The sequence below is a fragment of the Callospermophilus lateralis genome, chromosome 1 (genome assembly GCF_048772815.1).
Source record: "Callospermophilus lateralis isolate mCalLat2 chromosome 1, mCalLat2.hap1, whole genome shotgun sequence".
Classification (NCBI taxonomy): Eukaryota; Metazoa; Chordata; class Mammalia; order Rodentia; family Sciuridae; genus Callospermophilus; species Callospermophilus lateralis.
Window position 1 is genome coordinate 89,967,065 of NC_135305.1, and position 26,185 is coordinate 89,993,249.

General features: G+C 40.4%; 1 protein-coding gene across 2 annotated transcripts in view; it reads left to right on the forward strand.

Annotated features, from left to right (window-relative positions):
* The window catches only part of Bmper (BMP binding endothelial regulator), a 235,002-nt gene extending 211,095 nt beyond the window's left edge, over positions 1–23,907 (forward strand). For both annotated transcript variants that reach the window (XM_076863824.2, XM_076863834.2), the window contains 2 exons: positions 13,951–14,081; positions 22,655–23,907. In XM_076863824.2, the coding sequence (XP_076719939.2) occupies positions 13,951–14,081; positions 22,655–22,836 (313 nt within the window). In that variant the 3' untranslated portion in view covers positions 22,837–23,907. The remainder of the gene's footprint in view (positions 1–13,950; positions 14,082–22,654) is intronic.
* Positions 23,908–26,185: the final 2,278 nt, after the last annotated feature.

Genomic DNA, 26,185 nt, shown 5'->3' on the forward strand with positions numbered 1-26,185 from the left:
ATGTTTAAGGAAGAGCAGAAAGACCAGCCTGGCTTAAAGGAGTGGACTGAGTCTGCTAAATAGAGATAAAATTATAAAGTAGGAAGAGCTTAGATCATCCAGGGGCTTGAGGAACATGATTAAAGCTTAGTTAGAATGTGTTTTAAATGTGATAAGATATTTCAGGAAACCTTTGATTAGAGGAGTGTTATGATGTATAATACATTTAAAAGTACATTTGGCTGCTATGTAGGGATTGAAGAGGTTTTTGTTGTTGTTGTTGGTATTGTTCTTTGAAGTATTATAATAAATAGATGCCCCAAAATATTTAATGGACTGTTATGTCCTTGGGAAGGCATATGATGATGTCCATGCTATAGTTGGAAATACACAGGTGAGAAATTATAACTTTTCACTGTTGATGATTTTTTTCTCTCTCTGTTTCCTCCTATCTTCTTCCCCAGTGCATGACTTTCAACCATTAACATTGTATGGTCCATTCATTATTCTTACTTTCTAAATCTTGTCCCACGTAATACCCCTTATCATCCTCACAGCATCATTAACTGCCCCAGCATTATCTAGTGATGTTGCTGGAATTTTATATACCTGGAAAGATAGAAAGCAGCTTCAAGGTTTTTTTTTTCTTTTTAAAAGACCAAATTGCATCCTATGATTGACTGAGCCGCATCATTATAAGCCATTATAAAACAGTAGACAGCCCAGAGGTACTTGCAAAGGTAGCAGTGAAACAAAGCAAGCTTTAAATTGATTTAGCAAAACACTTAGTTACCATTTTATGGTAGGCAAAACAATAATAAATCTTAAAGGAGGAATCATTCCAGGACATTAAGAAAAATAAAACCAGCATAAACTCATTGGTTGCTGTCAGCATTTGTTTTTATGGTTTTTATGAATGTTTATAAGAGACAATGAGAGAACTTCTTTGTGGCTTTTGGCTGAAGTTCGGAGCACATCATTAGGGATACTCATCGCATGAAGGGATGTCTGTAGTTGTGGTGTTAACTTTGTCTTGCAAAGAACCACATTTTGTTTACAGGACGCTAAGGAAAGAACACTCTTGGCTCAACCACATCCCCCCTCTGCAAAATATTTGTTAAACATTTTTACCTGGGTGTAGTGTTGTGCTGGAATTGGCTTGACAGGCTCTGTAAAGCCAATTGTTAGAATCTCTTTGTGACTCTGTGTTCAGTTGTCAGTGATGTCACATTTGTGTTCAAAAACAGCCACATTAGCCAAGAGTGATGGTGCATGACTGTAATCCCAGCAGCTTGGAAGGCTGAGGCAGGAGGATTTTGAGTTCAAAGCTGGTCTCAGCAACTTAGCGAGACTCTAAGCAACTTAGCCAGACCTTGTTTCTAAATAAAATATATTTTTTAAAAAAATGGGTTGAGGAGGTTAAGTGCCCTTGGGTTCAATCTCCAGTACCAATGAATGAATGAATGAATGAATGAATAAATAAATAAATAAATAAATAAATAAATAAATAAATAAAATAAACAGAACAAAATTAGCCACACTATTTGTGCAACAGAAATAGGCATGTGATACAAGTCAGGGGTACTCTTTCCTCACCTGAACCTCAAGAACTAGTTGCCTAGGATTGACCACCTCACCCTGTCTGGCTTTCCCACTAGCAGTATTTCGTGTTTAAATTCAACTCGCCCTCTGTGCTCCTGCTCCTCCCCACCTATCAGCTCCTCCCCCTGCATTCCTCCCATTTATTAGTTGACTTGAAACCAATGTTCAAATCTCCAGAGGCATATTTGATCCTTTCTTTTTACCCCAATGTGAGATCCTTTTGCAAACTTTACAGATGCTTTCTCTCATCCTGTGTGTTTTATGTCTCTTCTTGATTTCTGCTGGTGTTCCCAAAGCGAGGTTCCTGTTGCATCTTTTCCATCTTGTAATCTGGTCATTAACTGCTTAATCTTGATCTACTCCCCCAGCTCCATCTTTTTCGACCCATGTAACACACTACTATCAGCTGGCTTTCCTGAGGTGTGTTTTGTTCACATCCTCAGTGGCTCCTCCTGATCTCCCACAGAATGTCTGTGCTTCCTAGCTTGGCCTACAAGGGAGTCCATGATATGAACACAGCCCACCTTTCCAGTTGATTTTCCAGGACTTATCTTTCCCTTCCTGATAATCACAGATCCCCAGAAGCAACATGTGGCACCTCAAATGTTTACCTAATGTATGAGTTTTTCCTTTCTCCTTGCTTGGGCAAAACTTATTCTTTGTTTTGAGATGAAACTTGAAATGAACCTTTGTCCTTGAAATCTTTTCTAACTTTTTCCTCCCTCCCTGACCCCTTGCCAGAAAATCTCTAGATTTCCTTGAATTCCCTTGGTAATACTGCCTTTTATAACACTCGCCATTTTCCTCCTTCTGTCATAATTTATGTTAGCATGTTGTGGAACTTGGAGTAGGAACCCTGTCTTATTCATTGTTGCCTCTTCCTTGGAGGCAAGCACAACGCTTTGCTCAGTAAGATTTGTTGAAAGAATAAATAAAAGGAAACGAAGGTTTATGCTTAGGTGGAACATCCTTTAACTGCTTGATGTGAAGGAAATTAAAGCACAGGAAGTAAAAAATGACATAATGGGAACATTTCTGGAAGTGCCCCAAAAGTTTAACTTCTAAGTAGAACACTTTTCATTTTATGCAATATATATGAAGAGGATGTCATATGGGAGCTGAAATAGAATAAGATGATTCCACAATATAACAGAAGGCAGAATCTGAACAAATGGGTGGAAGTTACACAACTCATTTTCATTTAATATATAAGACGACTTCCTGAGAGATAGACGCTGGAATTGTCTATCACAGGAATGAGATTCCTAAAAAGCTACTGAGCTCCTATCACAGACGCGATGCAGATGTACGACCATCTGTCAGGAGTGTTATAAAAGGAATTCCTGCAAGGAATAGATGTTCTCTAAGGTCTTTTCAGACTATGATTCTATAATTCTGTGACTGTTTCAGAGTCATCCAGCCCACTGTGCATCCTAAACCAAGGGGTGTTGCCATGATCATTGCTGCGAAGGCTTTCACTCTATAGTGGGAACATTAAAATATTCAGAAATAAGACATCTATGAAGGGGACCCATAGCTCTCCCCAAAAACTATTTTCTAAATTTCAGGTCCTCTGCTTTAGAGGAAAAAAAATATATACCATTACTACTTTTAGACTATAAAATTAGGGCCTATAGAATCGGTTGTATTATCATTTTCTCCATAGGTGCTAAGAAAAAATTTCTCCAGCACTAAATTTCTCCTGATTAACACTCTGGCTCAGTTTTGTTTCATTTCATCTGCCCTGAGCTTCCAAGGGCAAGAGAAGGAGATGGGGAGTGTGGAGAGGATTCTTAGACTCTAGAGGCATTAGTCTTGATTCTTGTCTGGAATCTTTCCTCACCTGGAAACACCATTTGCAAATTTCATTCATTCCTGTCTGCTTCTTTGCTAGTTATTCTCATTGGGACCTTGCTCTTCCTTCCCCAACTGCTGATCTGGAAGTTGACCTTGATTTTTTTTTACCCTTTCCTCTGCTATGTCTTATATAAGCATAGGAACTTTGATGCTTTCCTTTTCTCAGGAATTTGACCTTGGCCACTATAGGTGACTAGAAGGGCAATCTTTGCCTACATCCTTCTCCCCACCCTCTTCTGATTTCTGTATGACATTCCAATTACCTAATCATCTTGTTAGCTTCAAAATCTATGTCTTCTGTTGGATGTTTTTCTCTTGGTGCAAAACACATTCAAGTTTTCTTTCACAAAATCTTTGAATTATTCCCTCGTTTCTCTGTTCTTCATGGCCAACCTACTGACAAATGGTTTTTACTCAATGTTTTGCTTTTTTCCCACCCTTAACACACTGATGATTTTTGTGACCCCCAACCTCTATGAAATGATTCCTGCAAAGGCCACTGCTGACCACCTGGTTGTATAAACCAGTTTTTAGACCTCCCTCCCCTGGTCTCTTAGTAGTGGTTGAATCCCTGGGATGCTCAATTCTCCTTGACTTTTTTCAGGCTTTTTAACCATTAGATTCTTGCTTTTATTTTAGTAGTCACTTTAACTGCTCTAAAGTTAAATGCATTCAAAAAACATGTGTTAAGTATTGATTCTAGACCAGGCACATCACCAGGGCTGGGAAAACTGGTGAACCAAACTGCTGGCCCAGAGCCCTGGGGCCCTGAGCACTTCGGAGCCATCAATCACAGTTGCAGGCTGCCATAAGAGCTGTGTAAGTACTCCAGAAGAAGGCTTTAAAAACCACTCCAACTAGTTGGGGATCTTAGAAGCCTCCCCTGAGAAAGCTCTTGAGCTTCATGTTGAAGAAGTAGGGTTTAACCATGAGAATGGAATGGAAGAACATTCCAGGTAGAAATGTTTTGTAGAGGAGAGACCCCCCACCCAATTTTGAGTATGATCTTGCTACTTGTTAACAGTGTGATGTTAACAAAAAGTTGCTTGATGTCTCTGGGTGTGTGTTCTAGGGATTCAAAGGCACTATTCTCCGAAGTTGCTTATGCAAAACAGGCCTCACATTCAACCTCTCTGGTGATTATCAGAAGTTGCTCCCATCCTAGCAGGGTGGGACAGCTGGCATGGAGGCCATGGAGCTGTGGTGTCTATGATTTGGCTTTGGGGAGCGTCTGGTGGCATTTGAGAGCGGCGGCATGCCAGCTTCCACAGTTGGGGTGGGGTGGGGTCTCTCAGGATGCAGAGCTCCCGGCATGGGTCCAGCAGACTGAGTTACCCTGTGCAGCCGAGGCTGCACAGAACACAGGCTGTGAAAAGGCACTTCCTTGTGCGGCAACTGGATGTGAACCCTGGTTTATTTTGGAGTCAAAAAGCACGGCGGATGCTTGATGAAAGGCCCCCGGCATCCGAAAAAGTTCACCACCGCATCCTCCTCCCAGGCAGCCACCGCTGCCGCCCTTTTATTAATGCACGCAGCCGAGGATTTGTGCCTTTGCCCGTTTGTGGGACTTGGCAGCCAGCCAGTGCCTAATGTGAAAAAGGCCCGTGGAAGGACCAGCCCTTTGAAGCAGAGGCTGGTAGCAGGGCTGCTTGTGGCTGGGTTGTGTCTTCAGATGCTGGATGCCTTCAGTCTCACAGATGTCCCCACAGCCGCTTGATATGCACACTCCTGTTCCACCCTCCGTGGAAGCAGCCTCCACCAACAGAGCCAGACTTGTGTTGGCTCTCCTGGGCCACAAAGGCAAGATTTCACAGACAACCACTGGTGCTTGGAGGCCCAGAGAATTGAGAGAGTAGTATGACAGAATAGAATGAGAGAAAAAAAGAAGACAAAGTCCCACTGCACACCCCTCCCACCCTGAACTTGAGCTGGGGTAAAAGTGGGGAGTCTCTTTCTTTCTCAAAAGTTTCTGCCTTATCTGGTCCCCAGCCATCATTTCCATTTTTGACTATGGATGTATTTCTCTCTTTAGGGATTGGTGGTAGTAGGGGGACACAATATGACTTCATTTACATTTTCTGAGAAAGATACGGGAAATATTAGCCAAGGAAAGGAGGTTAAAGAGGGTGAAATAATGTTCTCAAGGTTACACAGCTGGACTTTAACCCAGATGTGATAATTTCTTTCTTACCTGGCAGACTCTTCTAATAGATGGTCCTTTTTTTTTTTTTTTAAGAGAGAGGGAGAGAGAAAGGGAGAGAGAGAATTTTAATATTTATTTTTTTTTAATATTTGGTGGACGCAACATTTTTGTTTGTATGTGGTGCTGAGGATCGAACCCGGGCCACACGCATGCTAGGCAAGCACTCTACCGCTTGAGCCACATCCCCAGCCCAAGATGGTCCTTTTCTAATAGATGGTCACCCAGGACCAGAGATGGGTAGCTACTGCCCCCAAGTTTAAGGAGATGCTTATTCACAAGTGCTAGCCCTGTAGTTAGAGAGACTCAGGAGTCATGCTCCCTTAACTATTGTGCCTAGGATATCTTTTTTTCTGTTGCCTGGCCCAGTCCTTTACTGCAAAGACCCCGGGGGAGGAGGAGGGAAACTGAGAGTTGAGTTGATCACCAGTTGCCAATGATGTCATCTGTCATGTCTAAATTAATGGACCCTCCAAAAACCTCAGAAAAGACAGCATTCTGAGAGCTTTCAGGTTGAACTTGTAGAGGTTCCTGGAAGATGGACTGTTGGAGAGGGCCTAGAGCTTGGCTCCCTTCCCCTAGTGTCTTGCTCTGTGTATCTCTTCCACCTAGCTGTTCATCTGAATCCTTCCTCATATCCCTTATAATGGACTGGTGACCCTAAGTGAAGTGCTCCCTTGATTTCTGTGAGCCACTCTAGCGAATTAATTGAATCCAAGGAAGGTGTGTTAGAAATCTGATTTATGGCCCCAGTTAGGAGTACAGGTAAAACAACTCAGGGTTTGTGGTTGGCATCAGGAGTAGGGGACAGTGCTTGGGAGTGAGCCCTAAACCTGTGGGGTTTGAGTCTACTTCTAGGTAGATAATGTCAGAACTGAAGTGGATTAGAGGACATCTAGCTGGTGTCCACTGGAGAGCTGGGGGGAAATCCCCACACGTGTCAAGGCCAGAAGTGTTCTCTGTTGAGTGAGTGTGTGGGAACAGAAGAAGCAGTTGGGCTTCCCTCTTGCTCATGGTAGAGAATGCCTCTCTTCTGCTGGGTGAAGAGTTTTGTTACTCTTTGTATTTGAGATTCTTTTCATAAACTAAAATATACAAAGCTCAATGTAGTGTCTAGGTAAAATAAGACTTCCCCAAAATAGATGGAGAGTTTAAGCTTCTCCTTCTGATGCTACCCCTCACTCTACCCTTTGCAGAAGTCAAGCCTCAGATAGTGACCCTTGGCAGGCACCAGGAGCACAGGGGGGTTAGTTCATCAGCCTTACCACTGCTTTATAGTGAGGGTGACAGTGATGAATTAAACATGAATTTAAGATAAAAGTGATTGATTTTTCTGCCAAACAGCCATCTTTATGTTCTCTTTTATCATCCAGCCTCCAAAAAAGTAAGGAGTCTTCTGATTTAGAATTCCCGTTACTTGGCGCTCTACCTATTGGCCACTAGAGGGGAGTAGTGACCAGGCTTCCTTTTCTGGCTGCCTTGTGAGATGGTCTTTCAAGATCTGCCTGGCTCTGCCAAGATCCAGCCCAAACTGAAATAATTAGCAGTTATCTCAAGAAGAGTGACAATTTGGCAAATGTCTGTCAACCATAGTCAGTTTTCCTCCGTGGAGCCGGTGTTTCCTACCCAACCAAAGGCACTTTATCTTCTCAATGAGGTTATTTCTGACGGCATCACTGGCCATACAGGTTGAACATCCCTAATCTGAAAAAATATAAAATTTTAAATGCTCCAAAATTCTAAACATTTTGTGTGCCAACATTATGCCACAAATGAAAAATTTTACATCTGACCTCACATGACAGGTTGCAGTTAAAACAAAGGTGCACTAAAGATATTTTATAAAATTACCTTCAGGCTATGTGGAAAAGGCATATATGAAAAAATTAATTTCATGTTTATACTTGAGTCACATACCCAAGAATATTTCATTATGTATATGTGAATATTCCAAAATCTGAAAAATATTTAAAAAATTACACTCCAAAACACTTCTGATCCCAGGCATTTTGGATGAGAGATACTCAATCTGGATAGTGTCTGGTTTTAGCCCTTTAAGTTGTAGCCTCAGGCATGGAGGAATAGAATTCTGCAAAAAATGTTCTGAGATGCAAGAAAACTTAACTCTGGGCATGGGTATCCTAGTTACCTAAAAATAATTCATAGCTTCAGAAGCAGGTCAGATGCTAATGGCCAATTTTGAAACTCCCATGTATTGCCAGGTTTCTGCTATATAGGTAATGCCATTCATCACCTGAGGAGTGTTATGCAGATTTAAAAAGTCAATATTTTACAGTATCTGGAGTCTAAATTAGGTAACATTGTTTGACTATGCATGACTAGGCAATGCATATAAGGAAGTGAAATGTATGTAAGAGCGCAGGAAATTGGAGGGTCCACTATAAAATGTATCTAAATAATTTGGTAAATTTTTTCTTGTTAATTTAGTTTTTGGATTTTCATCTTTGTCAAGGTGTGAATGGAGCAGGTTATAGGGAAGGAAGGGGACAGCACAAAGTTGAGCAGGGGTGCTCAGGGATATAACGAGGGGCAGGGTCACCAAGGGCAGCAGCACAGTGATTGGTTGATTCTTCGTGGCTCCAGCAGACCTGAGAGTGAAGATTGAGATGATGATGATTTGAATCAAGCTACTCTACAAAGAAACATGCCCCTGTCCTCCCAGGTGTTCGGGAAGAGACTGCATGGCTGGCTGTCAGGGTTTCTTTGCTTTGTTTTTGTTTTTTAGATATTGAGATGTTGACCACATGGCTATCAAATCTAAGATCTGGTGATTTTGAAACTCTGGGTTTTTACTCAGTCTCATTCCTGTGTCTGGACTTTCCTTTTCCTTTTTCTCTAACCATGCAAAATTCCACAGAGCCTTACGACCCAGCCCATGTGTCTACTGTTGTGAAGCCTTCTGGCCACCCTACTGCCCCATGGAGTTAGTCCTCAGTGTTCCATTGGATGGCTTCCTGTCCTGATAGTGCCTTGGTCCTTTGGAGTTTGGTTTTTAATATCTGCACAATCTCTCTTTCTCAGTGGAGCCTACCTCTATTAGTTCCTGTGCCTTTCTCACTTCCTGGAGCAAACAGTTCTCCCAGAATCCCTTCTTTTCACTTAGGAGTAGCTAAAAGTCTAGCTTTGGTAGAGAAAATAATTTGGTGAGACTGGGTGGAGGATAAGTTCCTTGCTGTAGCCAGATGAACAGGTGGACTCCCATCCCAGTAGTCTCCTTCCCTGTCCCTCAGATCCATTTATGAAATGGACAAGTGAATAGAGGAGCCTGGACTTGCTGTACTATCCTAGCAATCCCAGGCAGCCATAGAACCCAGAATATTCTCACCAATATTTGAGTCACAATGGACAAATACCACAGTGGTGCCAAATTATAGCTGGCCCAGGAAGGACCTAGAGAGAGCAGCAGATGTTGGCTCTGTGGGCTTGCTCCTGCCTGTTCATCAACAGCTCAACAAAGCAACCTCAGGGTTCACATTATTGAATCTGCTGCCCTGTTTTTCCTATTAGAGTGTTATTTATTTATTTATTGCAATGGAGGTATAAAAGCAAATGTACGAAGATGTCTGTGTAGTCTTGAGGAGTGCAAAGTAGTTGCTACCTGGGTGAGATTTGTTGTTGTTGTTGTTGGTATAATGTGACATGGATAGGCCTTCTGACCGTGTCTACTGCCTCCAGTAGTTTCTCTACAATTCAGATTAGGGGAGTCAGGGCAGAATTTCAAGGGTTAAAGTAGAAGCGAAGCTTTAGTCTCATGAGAGCTGACCTGCTTAGCCTGGTCTGTTGCCCATCTCTTCTGCCTGCCCCTTCCCTTAGGTGCTCAGACATCAACAGACCTGAGATGCCTTTACTTGGTTCCGTGAACTTCTTGGATATGTGGAATGGGAGAGGTGGTTTTCCAGCTCTCTTCCTCCTGCTGCTCAGTTCTGTCCTGATCCTATTGTTGTTCTCAGGGAAGCTTGCCTCCAGATTGGCCAGCGTAGTCAGCCAAAGACCCTTTCTGGTAGCAGAGGAGAAAGCCAGAGCTCTGGATTTCTGGCTCCCACATGGGACTGGTTGTTGTCACTCCTTGCTTGCCCCTCAGAAGCAGAGCAGAGATTTCTCAATGGTGAACACATCTGTCTTTCAAAGCTGTGTCTAGGAAGCAGAGGCACTTGCCTCTTTTTGACAGAAGTGGCCCTTGTGCCAGAGAGAGCAGAGGGAAAACCACTTGGCTTTGCTGTTGCTAGGAAGCAGAAACATGTTTGATGTTTTGACTCTAGCAGTATTGGAGACTTGCCTTTTTAATAACATGAAGAGCTATAGGTATTTTGTACAATATTGAACGTGTACTTTTCTGGAAATGTGTCATTAAAGCAGAATTCTCTCATCAAATCCCTTTCTCTAGCAATCATAAAAAAAAAAACACAAAAACTGGGAGACAGGAGAGTGTATAAAAAGTTCAAAAGGGAAAAAAAAGTAGAAAAGATGCTTGCAGGAGAAGCTTATTTTAGGGGTTTCTGTGGTCAGCAGCCCCCACAGCCCTGGTCGTGTTAGGCAGTGGCCAGGAAGGGGGGACAGGGGCAGAATTCTTGCTCTTCAGATATCTATGTGCAGCTCCCCAATCCTGTGAGCTGCCAAAGATTATCAGGCCATGCTCACCCACTCTTATGATTCACCAGATATTTACTGGACTACATGTTTGAGGCACTCTGGGTTGGATGAGCCAGACACAGTCCCCACTCCCAACAGAGAAAGAGGTGATTGCAGACAAAGGGTCTGTGCAGGGTGTGAGGGACGTGAGACCCAATAGGAGAGTGGCTACACTTTTGTGGGCCAGTGGGTGAGCTCCTCTGAGGAATTTGAACTGAGTCTGAAAGGATAGTCTTCAGATTTTCCCATGGAAAAGAAAAGGAAGCACATTTCAGGCAAGACCAGCAAGGTGTAAGAAAGCTGGAAGGTTGCTGAGACACTTCCTAAGACTTGGTGAATGAAAGGATGGAGAAAAAAAGGATGGAGTTAGAAAAGTCTATTGAAGTCTAGGTTGCTAGGGGCCTTGGATTTGATGCTAGGACATTTGAACTTTCTCTTAGGTGGCCATTCAGAAGGCAGGAGTGAACTTGATCCCGATCTCAGGACACCTCTGAATCCCTGTTGGAGTTCAGGAGTGGTTTCCTGAATCTGATGGAGCTGAACACTCAACAGCACCATCTGAGAATCTTCTGTGATGACAGAAATATTCTAAATCAACACTGTCCAACACAGTAGCCAGTGAACATTTGGTGTGAGGCTAGTGTGACTGAGGAGCTGAATTTGTAATTTTATTCAATTGTAATTAATTAATTTAATTTAAATAGCCATGTGTGGCCAGGGGTTACTGGCCAGGGGTTACTGTCTTAGGGTTTTGCAGGAGGCAGTGATAGTAGATTGAAGGGGGGAAAATGAGTAGCAAAGTTTCCCCTGGAGAGGGATTGTCATCTATTGGATTTCAGGGAGGGAATTGACCCTGGTTCTGATACTGTTACTGTGCTGTGGAGGAAAGGGTTAAAACATGTCTTCTAGGAGTCCTTGAAACACCACACACACACTACCCCCCCCCCCACACACACAACAGTAGAGAAGGGCAATAGCCAATGTGTGACAAAGTGTGGGCCTGCAGGGCACCAGCTCACTGCGACCTGCAATTTCCCTTGGCATCCTCTTGCCGTCTGGCTGCACTGAGCAGCTGTGTGGACCATGTAGAGGAGGAGTCCTCCTGCACCTCTCAGCTGCCAGGAAAGATGCCAGGAGTAGGGCAGGTAAGCCAGGAAATCATTTCTAGATGCACTCAATAAAAGCTCCTGTGATGGAAAGTACACTTTAAAGGAATTGCATAGGCCTGACCTCTTTGTAATTTTGTCAATTCCTTTATGGTGGAAATTCGAAGGGCAGGCAGGTGCCCTTTAGGTCTAGAGCTTCCTGGAAAACTCAGTCTTGACTGTAATGCGGTCTGTGCTTTCCCACTGGTGCAGTGAGAGCTGTTTCTCTGACCAGTTCCACAGCTGGCAGAACATAATCAGGACAGAGCAATGTTGTGAAAGCAGAGACACCAAAGCTACAAATTTTAATTACTAAGCGTAGTTAAGTTTTTGCTACTTGTTCTATAAAATGAATATAAACTGATAACAGTGGTGCATAGTGATTAAGGGACAGTATACTTCCCCAAACATATAAAAATTTAGCTCCAACGTATCATAAATTACATTTTCTTCATGCTGAATTATTGTGTGATAAACACAAACTGAATAGTTGAATAACAATATTTTTGTCCCTTCCTGAAATCTGAGGTGCTTTTCAAGATGCTTTTATTTTTCTGTTAATGAATTCCTTTGTAACCAGCAAAAGCGTGCATAATTATTCCATTATCTGTTTCATATGTCTGGATATCAAGTTCACAGCATCAAAGAAGAATGAGGTAGAAGTGTGAGGACAGCACAGAGTGAATCGAATTGAAGTCTATATCAGGAGGCCATGGATTGGACATTATTTAATAACTACAACCTATAAACAGATGTTTATAATTTTCCCCCACTCTTTAACTTTATTTTCCCATTATAGTTCCTAAGTTTTGATTTAAATATTAATATATTCTATTTGTTCCTTTTTGTTTTTCTAAAAATAAATTGTGTTATTTATCTTTTAAGAAGAGCAACATGTGCTATTCATAGAAAATAGAAAATAGAGCTACAATTCCACCACCCAGAGCTGATCATCATGATCATATCTGTTTTCAGTTATTTTTGTTTTCTGTGATTACACAATGCTGAATTTTTTGTTGTCCTGCTTTTCCCCCTATTAATTCCTCTTGAAGATTTCCTCATATTTTAGGCAAATATTTCCAAAACATCTTTGTGATAGCTATAGAGTTATCTGATCATACAAGTCACCTAAATTATCTAACTGGGCCCCAACTGTGAGCATTTATGTTATCTCTTTTTTCCTTTTTAGCTTAAATTGCATAGTGATGAAAATTTCTGTATTTGAAGTCTTTGTCCACATGCTTTACTGTTTTCTTAGGTATAAAATAGCTCCATCATATCACAAGAAACTTTCTTTGGATTATTCATAAATATTGTCAAAATGTTCTCCAGAAAGTTCCTCTAATGCAATTATTATAAATATGGGTTTTAAGACCAGAAAAAAAAATTGAATTATATTCCTAATTTTGCAAAACGAGATCTGCCATTAGCCACGTGACCTTGGGCGGAATTCTGAACACCTCTGGCCTTCCGTTTCCCTATCTGTTGGAAACTGAAGTGAGACAGTAACAATATCTGCCTCATCCCCTACTGCTGTAAGGAGTAAAGGAGGCAATCTGTATAAAATGCTTGGCATAACAACGTGTTCAACCTAAGAGCCAACAGATTTTAGCCTTCTGCCAGCAGAGAGAGTATGGATCTATCTACTTTTCCAGTTTGTCACAAACTCTGGGCATAGCTTTGTGTAAAAAAAAAAAAAAAATCATCAACTTGAGAAGTTAAAAAATAATATCTTAGAATTTTAAGTTCTGGGACGAAACACATCTTTCAACGTCTTTAAAATATGTAAAATCTTCAAGGAAAGAACTGGGTTTGACAAACATTATTCCCCCAAATGCTGTCTCTCCAGTCAGTGCAATGGAATAAGCATTGTTCCTGCTTCCCAAGTCTATGCTCTGAGGATCAGGATGTGATAATTTTGCAGGTGCACTTGGGATGATTGATCTTGCACACTGTTTCTGCAGTTTGATTCTTGTTTGGAGCAGGTGCTGTGCCAACTACTACACAGAGCTAGCTGACCACTTTCTACAATCAAGTGGGCACACATGTTCCACACAAAATGACAGCATGTTGAATGGTGACCCTATTCTGAGAGATGCCTTTCCAATGGAGCAGTCACTAAGTGTATGTGGCTACGTTAATTAAAATTAAATCCCATTAGAAATTCAACTCCTCAGTTGCACTAGCCACATACAATGTGCTGAACAGCCAAATATGGATAGTGACCACTTCTTTGGATAGTAGAGGTCATAGAACATTTATGTCATTGCAGAAAGTTCTATCAGTCCTGCTCCAGAAGAAAGAAGACTTAATATCACATTACTTAGAGGTCCTCAGCACTAAGACAGCATTCGGAATTTTTAATAAATATTTTAGGTATTCGACACAGAAGTAACAACCTTTAATGGCCAATCAAGTCTTCCTGTCCATCTATCCAACCCTTTCTGCAAACCACATTTCAGTTTTTTGATGAGTCGATATTTTTGAATATTCTTTTCTCTTCCATTGTTTCTCTAGGTCCTGTGTGACAGACATGTGTGAATGTCCAGTGCACAAAAACTGTTACTGTGAGTCGTTCCTGGCATATACGCGGGCCTGCCAGAGAGAAGGCATCAAAGTCCACTGGGAGCCTCAGCAGAACTGTGCAGGTAAGAAAGTCCTGGGGGATCCACCCTTCAGAAGTTTACTGCAGTGCCCAAGATGGCAATGTAGAATTCTTGCAGATGTTGACATGAATGGCTAGATCCTCCCTTGGCCAAAAGAAAATCCCATTGGTGGACCAACTGGATTGCTACTTGATAAAACACAGGGGGTTCCCACTGGGTAGGGTAGCCAGCACTTAAGAGAAATGCTTTGTGACAAGCACATTTTAACAATTTAAGGATTTCCACTGTTGCAACATCCTCTCAACCTCAAACTACCAGCTGGATGTACTTAGCACATGGGTAGCTTAGGTTATGTGTGATGCAAAGGAGATTTGGTACAGTTTGCAGTCATTTAAGGTCTTAAGGATAAACATGATGATTTTTTAAAGAAGTTGTTATACACACCCTAGAAGAATATTTCTTTCTCTCCAAGAGACAGTTTTCTATAATAGTTGTTATTAGCTCTTTGTCCTCAGGCAACTTAATTAGCTTATTTCATATGTGTAAAATGGATGCCTTTGTTCATCCAAGACATATTTGTTGCAAAGTGGTAAGTACTGGGCATTGTGCTAGACACCCTGGGTATTTTGATGACAATTGTGTTGAGGTCCCTGTCATTGAGATGCTGGCTGTCTTGTGGCAGAACCAGACAAAAACAATAACACTGAAGTAAATATTTACAAATTATAGTGAGTATAATGAGAGAAGCAAACAGGACAGTGTTATAGAAATAAGTGGAGAGGGATAGAAGGCGAGTCAGATGAAGAGGGGAGGCTTCCCAGTACAGGGATGTTTCAGAGTAGCTCTAAGGGAGTCAGGGCAACCTTTCCATGCTAAAGAACCATGTTTGACAGCCAGAAGAGAGACAAAATAGCACTTTCTCAAACCGGAAGGAAGCCAGTGTGGCTGGCGCCTGGTGGGCAAGGGAAAGAGGGGCACAGATTAAGGTGGGCTGGGAGCAGGAGCTGAATTGTGTAGGGCTTTATAGGTTCTGGAAAGCAGCCTAGCTTTTATTCTAAGAGTAATGGAAGCCACTGATGAATTTTTAGCAAGTCTTTTTGTGTTTTTCAAAGATGACCCTGGCTACTGTGTAGATAATAGACTGGAGGAGGGCAAGCTTAAGAGCAGGTGACCAGGCAGGAGGCTGTTGCAATAGTCCTGGTTTAAAAAAAAAAAAAAAACAAAAAACAAAAACTGATGGCATCTTGAATTAAGATAGTGGCAGTGCCCAACTAGGACAGAAGGGGAGATAGTCTAGACATATTTTGAAATTTTCCATAATTCTACTGTGTCAAAAGTCAAGCACTAGCGATGGGTACTTGAAGCATCTTGATGGGTGTCCAAGTCACAGAAGATGCTCTGTCACTGGCAGCTGCTGCTAATTCTGTTTGAAGGTGCTATGACTGAGTACTTGTCACCTAGTTCAAAGGTTGGAAAGCTTTTTACCATATGGGGTCAGATATACCTAGAATGAAGAGACTGGAGTTTTTAATCATTCTTCAATAATCCTAATAACTGATATCTTAGAAAAGATGGCAACTCGTGCCTCTGCATGCTTCAGAATCTCCTCGTTGGTGGAAGGTAGGGGTGGTCATCTGGTTGAAAGAAGAATCACCTCAGAGCTGTGTTTACAGTGCTTAGACATCATATTCACTTAGGCCAGTAAGTCTCAGCTTAGCTGGAATTGGAGTCACTCTGAGGACTTAAAAAACACACCAGAAGCCAATGCCTGGGCTGCATGCCCAAATAGCCTCTTCATTTGATGTTATGAACTTTAAAACTTCTCAGGTGCTTCTGACCTGCAGTCAGAGTTGAAAGCACTGAGTCCACTTGTGTGTTAACTTGGAGGAGAAGGAGGAGGATGGATGCGTGGTGGTTCCTGGAGTTTCCTCAGCTGCCCCTTGGTGCTGCCACTAGTTCATGACTTCTGAAAAGCACCAAAGCCTGTGGTCTCCCTCTGACATCCCTTTCAGCTTTGCCGTCACTTCTGCCAACCCAAGCTCAATTTACATCAGAGTTCACCTTCCACAGCAAAAGTTTCTCTCCATTAGTGCTGCTCCTCTCTGAGGACTATTGCTTTGATAAAAATAATTCACATGAAGGCATGGCTGAGGCTGCTGGAAGGCAAAGCAAATGGCTGACCTCTGACCTTTGGCATCAGCACTGGGTGCAGTATGTGAGGAGGATGTTTGTGAGGAATTGGATCTTTCCTGCCATCTTGAATTCTCCTAGCTCCCTTTATTTTGAATCCTCTTTCCTTTGAATCTACCACAAGATGACTAAGATAAATGGAGTCAAGCACCCACCCATCCACCCTGATGTAATGTAGAGCTCAGCAGAATTCTATTTATTTTATTAGCTGTGGTGGTACTGGGGTTAGATACAGGATATATGAACCTTCTCCTCCTGGCCCAGGGCTACACTTAGCACCATTTCAGTGCACACAGTGAATTTGAGGACTACACATTTCACGTCAACATCCTCATTTCAGGGACTGTCTCTCTGGAGCTAAAATTGCTTTTTTAATGGAAAAGGAATATGGCCCCTCAAAGGTTCCATTTACCTCTCAAATTTAATGGAGCCATATGGGTAAAGTATAACTCCATCAATGGGCAGTTGGAGGACAACACTTTACACACACACATACGTGCACACACACATATGTATGCATATTATGGATTCCCACAGATTGATGATGGATACCTGGGAAAATAAATTTACAGAGACTCTCTCAGTAGATTTATTTCAGAACCATCTAGAATATTGAAGACTCTAAGAATACTGTTTACTTGTTTTACGGTCCCAGGTTCTCTGATCACGAAAGCACTTAATGCTACTTATGACAGACAAGAAAAATTTTCTGGAGTAAAAAGCTCGAAAGTTGAACAAGTAAGATGCCAACCAGGCAAGAAACTCTGAATTAAAAAGTGACATTTTAAAGGCTAGCCTGGATTTTAATACCATCATCACTTCTGACATGGCATATGCCCACTAACTGTGTCAAGAAGGACTAATGGAACTCTAATTTAGCCTTGGAATCACCAAATAAAATACAATGTGAAGGACTATAGTGAGGGTATATGAAAGTTTAATAATAATGGCTTATATTGTTCTTTATTATTTTCTAAGTACGTCCTCTCCCCCAAGGAGTTTACTAGCATGTTATATGATATTTTATCTTAATTCCATGCCCATGATAACCTATATGTCACTATTATATTACTCCAATTTTACTGATAAAGATATCAAGGCTTTGAATAGATCAAGAAAGCTGGAAATCAAACCCAGGTCAATTTCCATCATAACTTCAACATTTAATCCTTAAAATTATTTAATCATTCTAACATAAAAGCAAGAATGATTAAATATTTAAATAATTAAATACATTGGTATTCATATTTGTAGAAAAATATGAATACCAATGTATTTATGTATTTAAACCTACACCAACTAATTAATCCAAATTTTTGCTGCCTAGATCTTTATTAACTTTAGTAACTTTTCAATTTTTGTTCACTTGTTTCTTATCACTGGTAGGTGTTACTTGGTACCTCTGTAGCTGTAAATTTGTTAGGATCTTGTCTCCTTTTGTCTAACATTACCATCCTTAGCAGAATTTCTGCCATTGCCTACAGCTGATGCTAATTATCACTGCACACCCAGTAATACATTTTATACATAGAAAAGGTGCTAGGAAAGCAGGTTTTTGTGTCTTTCTGCAGCACAGTGAATAGTCTGGGCTTCATGAGCAGTTTCTTCTTCTTTGTTTATCTCTGCAACCCCCAGATGATTCTAGCTCCTTCCCTGCAGCAACTCTGCCCTAGTTATATACACTGAGCTTTTTTTTTTTTTTTTTTTTTTTGGCTGACTGGATGCCTCCTGTAAAAATAAGGGGATAAAGTTGGATACTGTAACCTTTAACACCCAGCAAGGGGACATAGAGACAGCTCATTCCAGAGGACACAGAGCTATGCTTATCTAACATACTGATAAGATCAGCATGTAATGTCTTTATGTGTTAATGTAGCTGTTGAAATGTCCTCTGGAGATTAAATGCTTGCTAACCCTAATACTTTGTCAGGCTCCTGATTTAAAATAAAAAACAAAAATAATTTAGCCAAATGAATACTTTCAAAAGGCATGTGTGTGAACCAAATCACATTTGTGTTTAAAAATTTTATCTTTTGCCTGTTATGTGACTTTGGGAAATAAGTGGATTCACTGAGGGCACAATGGGGTCTCAACTTAGTATTAACTTTGTACAGTCATATAAACATTGTGCCAATTGAAGGCAGATATGATGATGTCACTCCTCAGCTTAAATCCTTCCAAGGCTTCCCTTTGCCAAGGTTTGTGGAGTCATTTGTGATCTCCGGACACTATTGACTTCTTTATCTTTATCTTTATCTCCCAACACTCCCTCCTCTTATCCTGTGCTTCCTCCCTTCCAGGGATCCTCCTTCCCTGAATCAGCCATCTCTGTCCTTTGTCCTTTCTCCTTATTCTTGCAGCTCTCTCTGCCTGAGAAGCTCTTCTGCATTGACTGTCTGACATGGTTCTGCTCATCTTGCATGACCTGAGTGGGATCTGTTCTCTGCAGTCTTCCTCCATCCCTACTCATCTCTCAATGTTGGTTAATGTCGCTCTCTTTACCCTTCCACCGTCCATGCCAGTTTCTCCTACTCAGTTATAAGCCCAGCCTTCTTCAACCGGAGGTCAGAGATACATCTTATTCCCATTCAATTCCCCCAGGCTTAAGAGAATGCCTGGCATCTGGCAGATGCTCATTTGATGCCTATTGATCTAATTTAAATTGAAATGGAGATGGGTGTTTATATATTGAGGGAGAATGCCCAAGAGAAAGATCTTTTCCTTTTTCTCTAGTAGTTCTTCATTTTCTACAGTTCATTTTCTACTTGTAGACTGTGAGGATGTATCAGTACTCAATATTATAAAGAGAAGGTGTCATTGAAGAAGTTAAGTGGTAGAGCCAGAAGATTCAAGGAGTCAGAGAGAGCAGACATCAGAGAGTCAGGGTGAAAAAAACTCAGTGGGAAAGAAGAAATTCTGCTGAGAAGTCTTCCCAATAGAAGGGATCCTAGCAAGATCTGAACAGGAGAAAAGCATCTGGGGTGAGGTGAGCTGAAAGGGGTTCAGGAAGCAGCGAAGTGGAAAATGAACTTGACTCCAGCCAAATGGAATCCATGCTGGGAAGCAGAGTGATGGATTGGACACCATTAAGATAAACTCATGATTCAATGTGTCTCCATTACACTGCTCTTCTATGCTTGGCCCAGTGCCAGAACTTTGAGTTATGGAAGATACAGACCCAGCTCTTAGGGGTTCACTATCTTCAACTGTGGCTGCTTATCACAGTGACCCCTGGAACCTTTTAAATCTATGACCAACTAGACCCCATACAAACTCAGAGCAAAAATCTTGAGGGGTGGAGATGAGGCATAGATATCTTTTAAAAGATTCCTCGAGGGAATATTATGAGTATTATTGATTAAGAAAGATATCTGCATTGCATTTGAGTGGTTAGAACAAATAAATGAATAACTATAATGTGAAAAGTATTGTGGTGTGCAGAGGAGGGGGGGCAGGAAGCTACTCAAAGGAGGTGACATTCGAATTAAGACAAAAATGATTTGATTGGGCAAAGAATTAGAGCTAATGATAATAGATTTCAGATGGGATGTCAGAGACTGAACTGGAGGAGGGAAAAAGGAGAAGATGCTAGGAGGTAATTTGAACATTCAGTGTCTGAGAGCAGGCAGAAAAAGCTAAGAAAAAGAAGGTGCTCTCAAGGAGTCAGTGAAGAACCAGGAGGACTCGATTTTATAAACAATAATGGGCAGAAGACCAAATATTTTGCAAAGAGATCTTTGGAGAATGAGAGCTGTCAGTGTATCAGTGGACGTGGTCATTGGTAAAAACTTTGGAGGGAACTGCTTCAATAAAGTGGTGGGTGAGGAAGACATGTTGTCAATGTTGTTAATCAGTTGCAGAAGAATAGGGCAAAATGACTATAAATTCTTTTCCCATAAGGATTGGAGGTGAAAGGAAGAAGAAAGGAAGAAATAGTTTTTTTAACAAAAAGAGGGAACATTAATGTGCAAGTGGAAGGACAAAGTTCTTGGAGGAGACATGACACAATATCTGAATTGCAAGCAGGGAGGGGCAGGAGAAGGAGAAGAGGCAGGAGGAGGGTATATTATAGATGTTCCTGTAGTTGAATTAAATCCAACCCTAAAAGAGAATGGGTGCTCTGGGGTGGAGGAAGTGCTTCAGTCGAGTGCAAGGTGGATGATGATGGGAATCCGTGGGGGCTTCCATGGTGCACCTACTTCTACTTTGGAAATATTAGTTGTCCTGGTGTATGCTAAAAAGGAACAAGTCTTTGAAGTGCCTGAAGCATGAATGTGAGGGCATTTAGGGACAAAAAGTTTAATTCTGATAGCACATTAAAATCACCAGTGTATAGTGGTAGGGAAAACAGTGTCATTCACAGAGGTCAGTGTGGGTGCTGAGCACAAAGAGGACAGGGAGTGGATCCACAGGGACAAATTGAAGGTGTGACAATCTGCTGTGACAATTTCATGACTCATTCATTTACTCAACAAGTATTTATTGTTGACCTTTGTACCTCATGCCATCTAGGTGCTAGAGATATAGTGATAGACCTGGCAAAACTTCCTCCCTGAGCAAGCTTACATTCCAGTAGTCATACAGAAGACAAAAGAAATCATGATACGGTTGGGTAATGATTAGCATAAAGAAGAAAAAAAAACAGAGAAAATGGGTAGAGAATTTTCTTTTGTTTTCTTTTTGGGACATGAAAAAAGACACCTCAAAAAATTGAGAGAATGAATTAGGCATAGGAATCAATAAGGTTACATTTGAAGTTTCAATATAGTTGGCTGGTAATTAGCTACTAACAACTCATTCCTCTGTTTGTGTATCTGTTTATGACAGATGACCATGTCATTAATCTCTATTTACAAAGCATTTTGTACAAAGGCTTCATTCAGAACCAATGTTTAGTGAGAGTGGATAGTTTAGATAACAATGATAACAATTGTGGTACAGATAAATAAATATGTGTTTAATATTTTTTTTTATTGGTTATTCAAAACATTACAAAGATTGCAGAATCACATCGGTTATACATCCACATTTTTACATAATGCCATAATAGTAACTGTTGTATTCTGCTACCTTTGGGAGAGAAAAATATTAACTATACTGTCAACAATTTTCAAATTGATTCCATTTAAATGTTTCTCAAAATTTTATGTTATATACAGCTCAGTTTTCTAATAATAAGTAAAGATGCATGAGAGATCATTGGTTACTCTTTGGACAGGAGGCCTCTTTTCTCATTTGGTTTTAAGTAGTCTAATGGATATCTGAGTAGCCTTCATAGAATTTACTTTATGGGTCTTTTTAACTTGCTGTTAATTAAAAATGTTCAGGCACCAATGTTTTGTGGTAACTCCAAACATATAATTTCAAAGACTCATTTGCTTGGAAATCAATTCTATTTATGGTTTCATTATTCTTTGCCAAACGTTATTCTGCACATTGCATAAACAACAATGGAGACATTTAAGCTGATGACAATTGATCCTTGGTATTACTTTTATTTGGAGCAACTTCAAATGAAGATTGGATTGCCACTGGTGTTCATGGAGAGTCCCTGCTCTAAATTCCTACATGTGTCATATTCCTAGTACTGAGAATGAGGGGCAGGTCCTTGGATTCTCTATAGAACTAATTCAGGTGGAAAAGTCTCTATGTCATAAAACTTCCAAAAGATTTGCATTATTGTTTTCTGACTAATCTATTCATGAATTTTCAGGATCTCTCAGAGTATTGTTAAAACTATTTCAGCTCTGAGTTAACAAAGATAGCAAATTGGCTATGACTTGTCTACGTCGTTGTCATCATTTTTATATTCCCCAGCCCCGTCAGCCAGCTGCTGCTGCCCTTGCTTCGGTCACACATTCGATTTGTCTCTATTTGGCATTATCCCACTTTGGCTCAAGCTTGCCTGAAATTGACTCATTCCACACATGATCACTTTGATTAAAATGTGTCACACATTTTCAGTATCTTTGGTAGGCTTTTCCCCCCTTGTGTAATACCATAGATTTGAATATTGATGTAGTCGTACAAAACATTTTTATTAATCTCAGCTCAATAGCTGGAAAAACTATTTGGAGTTAATTTTTCATGGCATTTGCAATAACTAAACAACCCTATAAAATTTTGTATAGCCTTATATATTTTTAGTTTGTCATACTTAGGAATGAAAAGCTTTTGCTATTATCGTTTTTTATTTTGAAGTTCATTGACCCAGGAGGTAGATCTTTGGGTTCATTTTCACAGGTCCAAGTGATTCCTAGAGTGTTTCAGGACAATTAGCTGTTCCTTGTTCCCCTGTTAATATGCAAACCTAACCCTGGATGGTGGAAAGGAGTGTGCATTGACAACCTGCAGGGATGGTCTCAGGCAAGGGTGAGTTAACATGGCCATTTCTCTCAATTATACCTTTTTTTCCTCTTTTTCAGCCACCCAGTGTAAGCATGGTGCCGTGTATGACACCTGTGGTCCCGGATGTTTCAAAACGTGTGACAACTGGAATGAGATTGGTCCATGCAATAAGCCGTGTGTGGCAGGTTGCCACTGTCCAGCAAACTTGGTTCTCCACAAGGGAAGGTGCATCAAACCAGTTCTTTGTCCTCAGCGGTGACCTCTGTTCCAGTCTTTAAGACTTTGAAATCTGGTGTCCTTGACACTGACATAGTAGAGCCAATGAAGGACTGCAGTATTTGTGTGCCTGATCCTGCAAATACACAGAGTATATATGTGTATATATATATAGATATATAGATATATTCAAAAACATTTCATCATTTATATAAACTATAGGTGGATTATTATATGTATATTTTTTGCTATAAGACATTCCAGGATCCTAATCTGTAAGCCATTGGATACATTGTATAAATATACCAGGTGCTTTTAATTTAATAAGGCGGCATGCAGACTTATTGGATGGCTTTAACATCTCATACATTTGTCATTTTTAAGGACGTTTTCTAAGAACCATCGATTGCCTGCCTGCATTAATTTCAGCTTTGAGTCAGGATTTATAATTGAGTGAGAAATGTGTTTCTTTGGAGAAGAGTACGTTTATTTGGGGGCATTTCATGTTTCTAAGAAAGGAATGTATGCTGGAGAGAGATGGCAGGAGATTGGTAACAGGCCCTAATGGTGCATGCAAAGCAAGGGATGGGCTTTTAGATTTTACTGGGTCATGGTCTGATATTGTTTCCAAAATTGGCTAGTTGCCAGGAAATAAATATTTGTCACTAGGGCATAACCAAAGACTCAAGTAATTTCTTGCCATCTTTGCATATTCCTTGAGTCTCCTAATTATATATGTGTGTGTGATGGATGTGACCATTTATATGTCATGCATAGAGATTAAGGGGTATCTGGATGACATGTTAATTCTTTTGAGCATGAGGAGATATTTGGAGAAGTTGTTGTGCAACATTTGAAGAATATCCATTTCTCTGAATCTCAAATTCAATGAGTAGATGTAGGCCATCGACATTTGTGACTATTCTGTGTATAAAATGAAAGCCTTTAAGTATTTCTAAAGGATTCCTGTCCAATGCTATTTGATGACCATTAATATGTCATAATTATTATACAGGAAAAAAAATTATTGACCAGCTGATTTAACATCACTACAAAGAATGGTCTATGTATTTGCTCTAATTTACTGATACATTACTACTAGTCACCAGGTGATTTTCCCGAGTTTTGTTTTTTGAATAAGTGAAAATGTCAATAAAAACAAAACCCCCTTATGTCTAAAACTAAAATGTTCTCCATTATAGTAAATAAAGGGCTTAAGATTTAAACCAGTGTGCTTTCTCTTTCTAGATGTCCTGCACTGTACTTTTATAAAGCTATATCAATACCAGCCTGGTCAATTTTTTAAAAAATATTTTTTGTTGTAAATGGGCACAATTTTATTTATTTGTTTTTATGTGGTGCTAAGGATCAATCCCAGTATCTCATAAGTGCGAGGCAAACACTCTACCACTGAGCCACAATTCCAGCCCTTGGGTTGGTTAATGTTTAATAGTTTTATTTACATGTAATTTATACAACCCAAGTTAGCTTATTTTCATAAAGAGTATTATTAATAAATAATAGAAAACACTCAAGTTTTTGGTAGTTAAGAGTATTACCCTCACTAATCAAAGACATATGTATTCCTTTTATTATATATATATATATATATATATATATATATATATATATATATACATATTCATAACAGCTAAGGCACTAATTTGGAGTTTTTTATTGGAGCATTCCTAGTTGTTTGAGAAGACTGAAAAAGTGCACAGTGTGTAGTGATTGGCTGGGGCATTGGCACTTTGGGTTTTATCACTGATTTGCTTAGGTCCTATCTACCCAACTGTCTGGGCCCAAGGAAGCCCAGTCCTTGCTTCAGTGCCACACTTGGAAACAGGACTTTCATTTACGTGCTCTGGATTTCAGTTGTAGTTTGTTACCTTATACATGTTGTCGACACATTTGGGCCACACTTTTGATTATCTATAATGCAAAGAGGCTGTGTGGCATAGTGGGCAGAATTGAGAAGCAGGAGACCTGGACACTCACCTCGTTCCTGGCCACTCATGAGGAAATGAAGCACTAATCAGAGGCCCCTAAAGCTTGCAAACTCTTTCCCACTTTTAATCTCATTTATTCTCTGCTTTCCTGTGAAAGGAAAAGTTGACCTCTTCTGGCTGGTTTCTACCTTCTGTAAAAAGTACCGATTCTTTTAGGTTGACTATAAACCCCTTTCCAGTTCATCTGAGTTTTACTTATTAAAAGAGGACTGCAGGAAGGAAATGATGCAGGAGAGAAAATTGTGGATGTTTATTTATTGCTCATGATTCATCAGTGGACTGAGTGACTCTACCCAATAAGGCTAACCATCATCTTTCCCAACACTTGAATCATGGCCAACCATGGTGGATGGATGGTGAAGACTATTCTGGGGGGACTAATTCCATCATTTTGGGTGGCTTCATTATAAGCTTGTATGATACACCTTATTAGGGGTTAACTTAACCTCTGTACATTTTTTAAAATTCCTAATGCAGGAAGAAATTTATAGAGGACAGAGAACCATTCAACCTGCCAATCCACTATGGCAACTGACTGATGGGGTGGCTGAGGGAATCAGTTGAGTGGTTGTCTACATTGTCTGTTTTTGGCCCAACTAAGCAATGACTATCTAAGGACTGATCATAGTGGAGACACTTCAAGACAGTGGACGTGTTTTGTTCATATGGGATGTTCCCCAGACCTAACTCCTACAGACTTGAAACAAAAAAAAAATGTTCTGTTTCTCCTTTTAATGTGCATAATCCTGGTTAACAGTTAGGTGGGCTTCATGGTATATATAAGCTTCAAACACAGGCTAATACTGCTCTGTGTATACAATCCCTACTCTGATCAAGCTATTAGCTGTGATTATTGAATTTGATGACAAACAAGCACTCTTGATGAAGCACAGGCACAATTCCAATTCCAACTGGCACTCAGCCTAAGTAAATTCTTTCCCATCTCCCTGCGAAAGTAGGAATGTTTGCGCATCCTGACCTAAAGTTTTAAACTAGCAAAAAAAAAAAAAAAATGGCCCTTTGACCTTGATGATAGCAATTTTTATTAAAACAGTGGCAGATGGAGAATCACCCTCTTCCAGGGAAAGGTCTGGCCCACTCCTAATCCGCTGTTTCCTGAGCAGCTGAGCAGCAACCCTAGAGAGGACACCTCCCCAAAGAACAAGAAAGACCAGTGGGTAAACTCTTTCCCAGCTTTTGCTACACATAAATAAACCATTTTGATGGGAAATCTCTTTCTCATTATGAAATCTTTGAGACATACGAAAAAGGATAAACAATAATGTAGCAAACACCCAGGAATACATTCCCCTAATTAAGAATAATAATCTGGCAGGAAGACAGGAAATTTTTCTCGAATAAATAAACAAAACCTGGTGAATA